The following is a 9,980-nucleotide window of genomic DNA, read 5'->3' on the forward strand; positions in this document are numbered from 1 at the left end:
GCCCATTCTACTACTCTTACTGGCGTGCTATTTTTAATGGTATTTTTTTATTTTGCTTTAATTATTGCAGTTGTTTTTGTGACTTCACATGATCATCAACCTAAAGAAAATAGAAAATAACATAGATAAATAAAATTGGGTTGCCTCCCAATAAGCCCTTCTTTAATATCAATAGCTTGACAGTGAGCTCTCATGGAGCTTCACAGATATTCAGAGCATGGTTGGGGCCTCCCAACACCAAACATAGAGTTTGGTTGTGGCCTCTCAACACCAAATATAGAGTTTGGTTGTGGCCTCCCAACACCAAACTTAGAGTTTGAATGTGGGGGCTTTGTTTGACTCTGTATTGGGAGAATCTTTTCATGCTTCTTCTCCATGTGTATAGAAGGAGAACCTTGAGTTTTGAATACAAGGTAGTCCTCATTCAATTGAAGGACCAACTCTCCTCTATCAACATCAATCACAGCATTTGCTATGGCTAGGAAAGGTCTGCCAAGGATGATGGATTCATCCTCATCCTTCCCAGTGTCTAGGATTATGAAATCAGCAGGGATGTAAAGGCCTTTAACCTTTACCAAGACATCCTCTACAAGTTCATAAGCCTGTTTCTTTGATTTGTCTGCCAATTCTAGTGAGATTCTTGAAGCTTGTACCTCAAAGATTCCAGTTTCTCCATTACAAAGAGTGGCATGAGGTTTATGCCTGACCCTAGGTTACACAGAGCCTTCTCAAAGGTCATGGTGCATATGGTGCAAAGCGTTTAGTTCATTAATGAGCAATGAAGGTTTATCCTCCCAAGTCTCATTACCAAATAATTTGGCATTCAGCTTCATGATTGCTCCTAGATATTGAGCAACTTGCTCTTCAGTAGTAACTTTATCTTCTTCAGAAAAAGAATATTCTTCAGAGCTCATGAATGGTAATAGGAAGTTTAGTGGAATCTCTATGGTCTCTATATGAGCCTCAAATTCCTTTGGTTCCTCGTGAGGGAACTCCCTAGTGGTCAGTGGACGTCCCATGAGGTTTTTGTCACCGGGAATCACGTCCTCCTTACTCTCTCTAGGTTTGGCCATATTTGTCATGGTTATGTCCTTGCACTCTCTCTTTGGATTCTCTTATGTATTGCTTGAGAGAGTACTAGGAGGAGTTTCAGTGACTCTTTTACTCAGCTGACCCACTTGTGCCTCTAAATTTCTTATGGAGGACCGTGCCTTGGTCATAAAACTAAGGGTGGTCTTAGATAAATCAGAGACTATGTTTGCTAAGCTAGAGAGGCTCTGCTTAGAATTCTCTATCTATTGATGAGAAGATGATGGGAAATGTTTGCTATTGCCAAACCTATTTCTCCCACCATTATTGTTGTTGAAGCCTTGTTGAGGCCTATGTTGATCCTTCCATGAGAAATTTGGTTGATTCCTCCATGAAGAATTGTAGGTGTTTCCATAGGGTTCTCCCATTTAATTCACTTTTTCCATTGCAGGATTCTCAGGGTCATAAGCTTCTCCTTCAGAGGAGGCTTCTTTAACACTGCCAGATGCAGCTTGCAATCCAGTCAGATTCTGAGAAATCATATTGACTTGCTGAGTCAATATTTTGTTCTGAGCCAATATGGCATTCAGAGTATCAATCTCAATAACTCCTTTCTTCTGAATTGTCCCATTGTTCACATGATTTCTTTCAGAAGTGTACATGAACTGGTTATTTGTAACCATTTCAATGAGTTCCTGGGCTTCTGCAGGTGTTTTCTTCAGATGAATAAATCCGCCTACAGAATGGTCCAATGATATCTTGGATAACTCAAACAGACCATCATTGAAGATACCTATGATGCTCCTTTCTAAAAGCATGTCAAAAGGACACCTTTTGATCAAGTGCTTGTATCTTTCCCAAGCTTCAGAGAGAGATTCACCTTCCTTCTATTTTAACGTTTGAACTTCAACTCTAAGCTTACTCATCTTTTGAGGTGGAAAGAATTTAGCTAAGAAGGCATTGACCAGCTTTTCCCAAGAGTTCAGGCTATTTCTAGGTTGTGAGTTCAACCATATACTAGCTCTGTCTCTTACAGTAAAAGGGAAAAGCATAAGTCTGTAGACCTCGGGATCAACTCCATTGGTCTTAACAGTGTCAGAGATTTGCAAAAATTTAGCCAAGAACTGATGAGGATCTTCTAATAGAAGTCCATTAAACTTGTAATTCTATTGCATCAGAGAAACTAATTGAGGCTTAAGCTCAAAGTTGTTTGCTCCAATGGCAGGAATAGAGATGCTTCTCCCATAAAAATCGGAAGTTGGTGCAGTAAAGGCACCAAGCACCTTCCTTGCATTGTTTGCATTGTTGTTATTTTTGGCTGCCATGTCTTCTTCTTTTTCGAAAAGTTTTGTCAGGTCCTCTCCAAAGAGTTGTGCTTTAGCTTCTCTTAGCTTCCTCTTTAGAGTCCTTTCAGGTTCAGGATCAGCTTCAACAAGAAGGCCTTTATCTTTCTTCCTACTCATATGAAAGAGTAGAAAACAAAGAAAGTATGAAATCCTCTATGTCACAGTATAGAGAGTCCTTGATGTGTCAGAGGCAAAAAAAGAATAGAAGGATGAGGTAGAGAGAGGAATTCAAACTTATAAAGAAGGATAAAGTCCGAATTGCTAATTGAGGAGGAGTGTTAGTCCTTAAATAGAAAGAGATAAGAGAGAGAGTTTTCAAAAATTAAAAAAGAATTTTGAAAAATTGGTTAGTGATTTTCGAAAATTGAGAGTGGAAAGGTCGTTAGGTGGTTTTGAAAAAGATAAGAAATAGTGATTAGTTGAAAAAGATTTGGAAATAATTTTGAAAAGATAAGAAATTAGAAAAAAAAAGAGTTTGAAATCAAATTAAAAAAGATATGATTGAAAAGATATGATTGAAGAAAATTTGATTTTTTTTAAAAAGATATGATTGAAAAGATATGTTTGAAAAAGATTTGATTTTTAAAATTGATGATTTGACCAACAAGAAATTAAAAGATATGATTCTAAAATTCAAATATTGAACCTTTCTTAACAAGAAAGTAAAAAACTTAAAATTTTTGAATCACAACATTAATTGTTAGCAAGGATTTTTGAAAATATCAAAAGAAAAATGAAAAAGATGTGATTGATAAGAGAGTATATGAAAAAGATATGATTTTGAAAAATTAGTTTTAAAACTTGAAAAATTGAAGAAGATTTGAATTGAAAACAAAATTACCCCCTTGGTGCTATCCTCGCGTTAAACGCCTACTTGTCTACCTCCTTGGGCGTTAAACGCCCAGCCAGGTAACCTGGCTGGCGTTTAAACGGCAGAATTCCTTCTTCGCTGGGCGTTTTGAATGCCCAGTTTTTTCTCTGTGATTCCTCTGCTGTATATTATGAATCTTCAATTATCTGTATTATTAACTTGAAAAGACATAATTTTGAAATTTTTTTCTTGAATTTTTAATGATGAGAGAGAAAAACAACAAAATGAAATTAAACATGAAAAACCAAGATCAAAACAAAGAATGCATGCAAGAACACTTTGAAGATTATGATGAACATCAAGAACATATTTTTGAAATTTTAAAAAAAAAAAAAAGACATGCAAGACACCAAACTTAGAAATTTTCATACTAGAGACACTAACAATTTGAGAATGCACATGAGAAACAACAAAAGACACAAAACAAGAGAATTTAAAGATCAGACAAAGAAAATCATCAAGAACATCTTGAAGATCTTGAAGAACACCATACGTGAGTTTTCAAAAATTTGCAAGGAAAATAAAAACATGCAATTGACAAAAAAAATATTTTTGATTTTCTTTTATTTATAATTTTTTTGTATTTTTTTTCGAAAATTATTTTGAAAAATAAAATAAGAAACACAAAATTTTTAATAAGAATTCCAGGAATCATGCAATGTTAGTCTAAAGCTTCAGTCTAAAAAGATTAGACATGGCTAACCAAGCTTCAGCAGAACATTACATACAACAGCCAAATTGATGGGAATCAACTAGCTCATGTGATGATAAAAGCATCATCTGAAACTCTAGAATTCATTCTTAAAAATTCTGAAGAAGAAAATAAAAAGAAAAATACCTAATCTAAGCAACAAGATGAATCGTCAATTGTCCAAACTCAAACAATCCCCGGCAACGGTGCCAAAAACATGGTACACGAAATCGTAATCTCACACACTTTTTTCCCGACTTCGCGTAGCTAACCAGCAAGTGCACTGGGTCGTCCAAGTAATACCTTACGTGAGTAAGGATCGATCCCACAGAGATTGTCGTCTTGAAGCAAGCTATGGTCATCTTGTAAATCTCAATCAGGCGGATTCAAATGGTTATGGAGTTTTGATAATTAAAAGATAGATAAACATAAAATAAAGATAGAGATACTTATGTAGTTCATTGGTGGGAATTTCATATAAGCGTATGGAGATGCTTGGTCCCATTATTCCTTCTGAATCTCTGCTTTCCTACTACCTTCATTCAATCATTCATACTCCTTTCCATGGCAAGCTGTATGTTGGGGATCACCGTTGTCAATTGCTACCTCCCTTCCTCTCAGTAAAAATGGTCCTCTATGGTTTCTGTACGGCTAATCAACTGTCGGATTTCTCGTCTCGGATGAAAAATACCAGGCACAACTACCGCACGGCTAATCATCTGTCGGTTCTCACTTGTGTCGGAATAGCGGTTCTTAATTGTATCGGAATAAGATCCAGTAATCCTTTTGTGCACTGTCACTGCGCCCCACAGTCGCGAGTTTGAAGCTCGTCACAATCATCCCTTCCCAGATCCTACTCGGAATACCACAGACAAAGTTTAGACTTTCTGAATCTCAGGAATGCTGCCAATTGATTCTAGCCTATACCATAAAGATTCTAATCTCGGATTCAGATGCTCTGTTGTCAGGAGAGACAATGTGAATCGTTGAAGAGAGATCCAAGAGATATGCATTCAAGCTTGTAGAACGGAAGTGTTTGTCAGGCACGCGTTCATAAGTGAGAATGGTGATGAGTGTCACTTGATCATCACATTCATCATGTTCTTATGTGCGAATGAATATCTTTGAATAAGAATAAGCTTAAATTGAATAAAAGAACAATAGTACTTTGCATTAATACTCGAGGAACAGCAGAGCTCCACACCTTAATATATGGTGTGTAGAAACTCCACCGTTGAAAATACATGAGTGATAATGGTGTTCATTGGTTTTGGCCCCAGGGAGGGAACCTGAATAACCAAGACCTCTAATACAATGAGAAAAAGTAATATTTATACTAAAACTAGTAGCTAAGGTTTACAGAGATAAGTAAATGATGTAGAAATCCACTTCCGGGCCCACTTAGTGTGTGTCTGGGCTGAGAATTGAAGCTTTCATGTGTAGAGGCTTTTCTTGGAGTTAAACGCTAGCTTTGGTGACAGTTTAGGCGTTTAACTCCAGCTTGTAACTCAGTTCTGGCGTTTAACGCCAGAATAGGGCAGGAAGTTGGCATTTAAACGCCAGTTTGCGTCATCAAAACTCGGGCAAAGTATGAACTATTATACATTTCTGGAAAGTCCAAGATGTCTACTTTCCAACGCAATTGAATGCGTGCCAATTGGGATTCTGCAGCTCCTGAAAATCCATTTTGGGTGCAGGGAGGTCATAATCCAACAGCATCTGTAGTCCTTTTTCAGCCTCTGGATCAGATTTTTGCTCAGGTCCCTCAATTTCAGTCAGAAAATACCTAAAATCATAGAAAAAAACACAAACTCATAGTAAAGTCCAGAAATGTGATTTTTGCATAAAACTAATAATTATATACTAAAAACTAACTAAATCATACTAATAACTACCTAAAAATAATGCCAAAAATCGCATAAATTATCCGCTCATCAGAGCACCAAGGGCACTCCATTATTCTCCATGAAATTAGAGAGGATCAAATAGCGATGAGGGAAGAGCAACAAAGGCAAGGAAGAGACATAGAGGAGCTCAAGCATTCCATTGGACCTTCAAGAGGAAGAACTAGCCGCCATCACTAAGGTGGACCCGTTCTTTGACTCCCTTGTTCTTATCTTTCTGTTTATTTTTCAATTTTTATGCTTATTATTTGTCTATGTTTGTGTCTTTATTACATGATCATTAGTGTCTAGTGTCTATTCCTTGAAAGCAGTGAAAAAGAAAAAGTGAAAAAAATGGCAAAGAAAAAATAAAGAAAATGAAAGAAGAAGAAAAAGCAAGTAGAAAAAGCCAATAGCCCTTTAAACCAAAAGGCAAGGGTAAAAAGGGATCCAAGGCTTTGAGCATGAATGAATAAGAGGGCCCAAAGGAATAAAATCCTGTCCTAAGCGGCTAAATCAAGCTGTCCCTAACCATGTGCTTGTGTCATGAAGGTCCAAGTGAAAAGCTTGAGACTGAGTGCTTAAAGTCGTGATCCAAAGCAAAAGAGTGTGCTTAAGAACTCTGGACACCTCTAACTAGGGACTTTAGCAAAGCTGAGTCATAATCTGAAAAGGTTCACCTAGTTATGTTTCTGGGCATTTATGTATCTGGTGGTAATAATGGAAAACAAAGTGCTTAGGGTCACGGCCAAGACACATAAAGTAGCTGTGTTCAAGAATCAACATACTGAACTAGGAGAATCAATAACACTATCTAAAATTCTTAGTTTCTATAGATGCCAATCATTATGAATTTCAAAGGATAAAGTGAGATGCCAAAACCTTTCAGAAGCAAAAAGCTACTAGTCCCGCTCATCTAATTGGGACTATGTTTCATTGATATTGTGAGATTTATTGTATATTCTCTTCTTTTTATCTTATTTTGTTTTTAGTTGCTTGGTGACAAGCAACAATTTAAGTTTGGTGTTGTGATGAGCGGATAATTTATACGCTTTTTGGCATTGTTTTTTAGGTAGTTTTTGGTATAATTTAGTTAGTTTTTATTATATAATTATTATTTTTCATGATAAAATTACATTTTTGGACTTTACTATGAGTTTGTGTGTTTTTCTGTGATTTCAGTTTTTTTTTTTGCTGAAATTGAGGGACTTGAGCAAAAATCTGATTCAGAGGCTGAAAAAGGACTGCAGATGCTGTTAGATTCTGACCTCCTTGTACTCGAAATGAATTTTCTGGAGCTATAGAAGTCCAATTGGCGCGTTCTCAATTGCGTTCGAAATTAGACATCTTGGGCTTTCCAGTAATATATAATAGTCTATACTTTTCTCGAGATTTGATAGCGGAAACTGGCGTTTAAACGAAAGCTTTTGACCCTTTTCTGGCGTTAAACGCCATAACTGGCATAAAGGTTGGAGTTATACGCCCAAACTGGCACCAAAGCTGGCATTTAACGCCAGGAATAGCCTATGCACGTGAAAGCTTCAATGCTCAGCCCAAACACACACCAAGTGGGCCTCAAAAGTGGATTTCTGCACTATCTATCTTACTTTACCCATTTTTTATAAACCTAGGATACTAGTTTAGTATAAAAATTACTTTTAGAGATTCATTTTGTACCTCATGATATTTTACATCTGAATTTGTATCTTCTACGGCATGAGTCTCTAAACCCCATGGTTGGAGGTGAGGAGCTCTGCTTTGTCTTGATGGATTAATGTAATTATTTCTGTTTTCTATTCAATCATGCTTGTTTCTATTCTAAGATATTCATTCGCACTTCAACATGATGAATGTGATGATCCGTGACACTCATCACCATTCTCAACTTATGAACGCGTGCCTGAAAACCACTTCTGTTCTACCTTAGATTGAGTGTGTATCTCTTGGGTTCCTGGTTCACGAGTTTTATTGCCTCTCCTGACAACAGAGTGTTCAAATCCGTGAAACTAGAGTCTTCGTGGTATAAGCTAGAATCAATTGGCAGAACTCTTAAGATTTGGAAAGTCTAAACCTTGTCTGTGGTATTCCGAGTAGGATCTAGGAAGGGGTGACTGTGACGAGCTTCAAACTCACAAATGTTGGGCGCAGTGACAGTGTGCAAAAGGATCAACGGATCCTATTCCAGCACGAGTGAGAACCGACAGATGATTAGCCCTACGGAGCCCGTAGTTGGACCATTTTCACCGAGAGGACGGATGGTAGCTATTGACAACGGTGATCCACCAACATACAGCTTGCCATGGAAGGAGCCTTGCGTGCGTGAAGAAGACAACAGTAGGAAAGCAGAGATTCAGGAGGAATAAAGCATCTCCATACGCTTATCCGAAATTCCCATTAATGAATTACATAGGTATCTCTATCTTATTTTATGTTTTATTCATATATTAATTCTCAAAATCCCCTTAACCATTTGAATCTGCCTAATTGAGATTTACAAGATGGCCATAGCTTGCTTCAAGCCATCAATCTCCGTGGGATCGAACCTTACTCACGTAAGGTATTACTTGGACGACCCAGTGCACTTGCTGGTCAACTGCACGGAGTTATAAGAAAAGTGTGAACTCATGATTTCGTGTACCAAGATGCAAGATCCTATAAGTTTTTTTATTCCTTGCACCATTGGAGACAGCACTATTCAGAGAGCCTTATGTGACCTTGGAGCTAGCGTCAATGTCATGCCACTTTCTTTGATGAGAAAGCTCCAAATTGAAGAGGTAAAACCCGCTCGTATTTCTCTTCAAGTTACTGACTGTTCAATTAAGTTTCCTTTGGAAGTTGTTGAGAATTTACTTGTGAAAGTAGGACCATTTATTTTTCTTGCTGATTTTGTCATACTGGATATGGAAGAGGACAAGAATGCTTCCATTATTTTTGGGAGACCCTTTTTAGCTACAGGGAGAGCCCTTATTGATGTTCAAAATGTTGAATTGACTCTAAGGGTCAATGAAAAGGAAGTTTTACCTAATGTGCTAGAGTTTTTGCAACACCCTAGTAACTCTAAGGGGTTGATGAGAGTTGATCTTATTAATCCATTGATTCATGAGGTATTTGAAGTTGAAGAGCTTGATTGTGCTCTAGAACCTCCTTATGGGGATGATTTGCTTGAGATTGTTAATTCACCACCTCATGAGGGGAGACCACACACGCCTATTGCTGAGGAAGGGCCCCTGAAGCTTGAATTAAAGCCTTTGCCCCTCTCTTTGAAGTATGCCTTCTTAGGCAAGCATGATTCTTATCTAATAATTATTAGCGCCTCTTTGAGGCACGAGGAAGATGAAGCATTGCAAGAAGTGCTCAGGAGTCTTAAAATAGCTATTGGGTGGACCATTAGTGATTTGAAGGGGATTAGTCCAGCTAAGTGTATGCATAAGATCTTGGTTGAGGATGATGCTATATCGGTTGTGAAACCATAAAGGTGACTAAATCCAACTATTAAAGAGGTGGTCCAAAAAGAAGTAATGAAGATTTGGGATGCTGGGATAATTTATCTAATTTTTGACAGTCCATGAGTGAGTCCTGTGCAAGTGGTTCTGGTGCACAAAATTAGAACTCGCACAATTTCACCGGCAAGTGCACCAGGTCGTCCAAGTAATACCTCAGGTGAGTGAGGGTCGATCCCACGAGGATTGTTGGATTGAGCAAGCGGTAGTTATCTTGGTGGACTTAGTCAGGCGAAAAGTAAAGAGAGTAGTTGTTGAAAGCGCGTAAAACAAGATAATAAAGAAAGCAATGATAAATTGGGGTAAAATCAATAATAGGAAAATAGTTAAGGTCTCGGAGATGTTTATCTTTCCAGATTAAAACTTCTTACTAACTATTTTAATAGTGAATGATTCATTCTATGGCAAACTATAAGTTATTAAATCCTAATTGTTTAGCAATTTAATCTCTTTTGATCCTCATCAAACGCCAGCGTCAGTGGTCATTCAATTCGGACGAGGGTGAAGTTCAGTACTCTAGTTTATACGACAAAGGCCCTAATCACCCAGATCATAGCTGAACAGATATTTCCATGTCCCCAACAGGTTGTGGATTAGCTGTTTAGGAGGTGTATCCTCAAGCTTCGGTCCCAGTTATCCCTTTCGAGACTTACCAGAACC

At 37.6% G+C, this 9,980-nt stretch overlaps 1 protein-coding gene across 1 annotated transcript; it reads left to right on the forward strand.

The window, feature by feature from the left end:
* The first annotated feature begins 8,462 nt into the window (after positions 1–8,462).
* Positions 8,463–9,293, forward strand: LOC107470237 (uncharacterized). Its single transcript, XM_016089626.1, has one exon. It carries the CDS (start codon positions 8,463–8,465, stop codon positions 9,291–9,293), a length of 831 nt encoding a protein of 276 aa, XP_015945112.1.
* Positions 9,294–9,980: the final 687 nt, after the last annotated feature.

Source organism: Arachis duranensis, chromosome 10 (genome assembly GCF_000817695.3).
Source record: "Arachis duranensis cultivar V14167 chromosome 10, aradu.V14167.gnm2.J7QH, whole genome shotgun sequence".
Taxonomy (NCBI): domain Eukaryota; kingdom Viridiplantae; phylum Streptophyta; class Magnoliopsida; order Fabales; family Fabaceae; genus Arachis; species Arachis duranensis.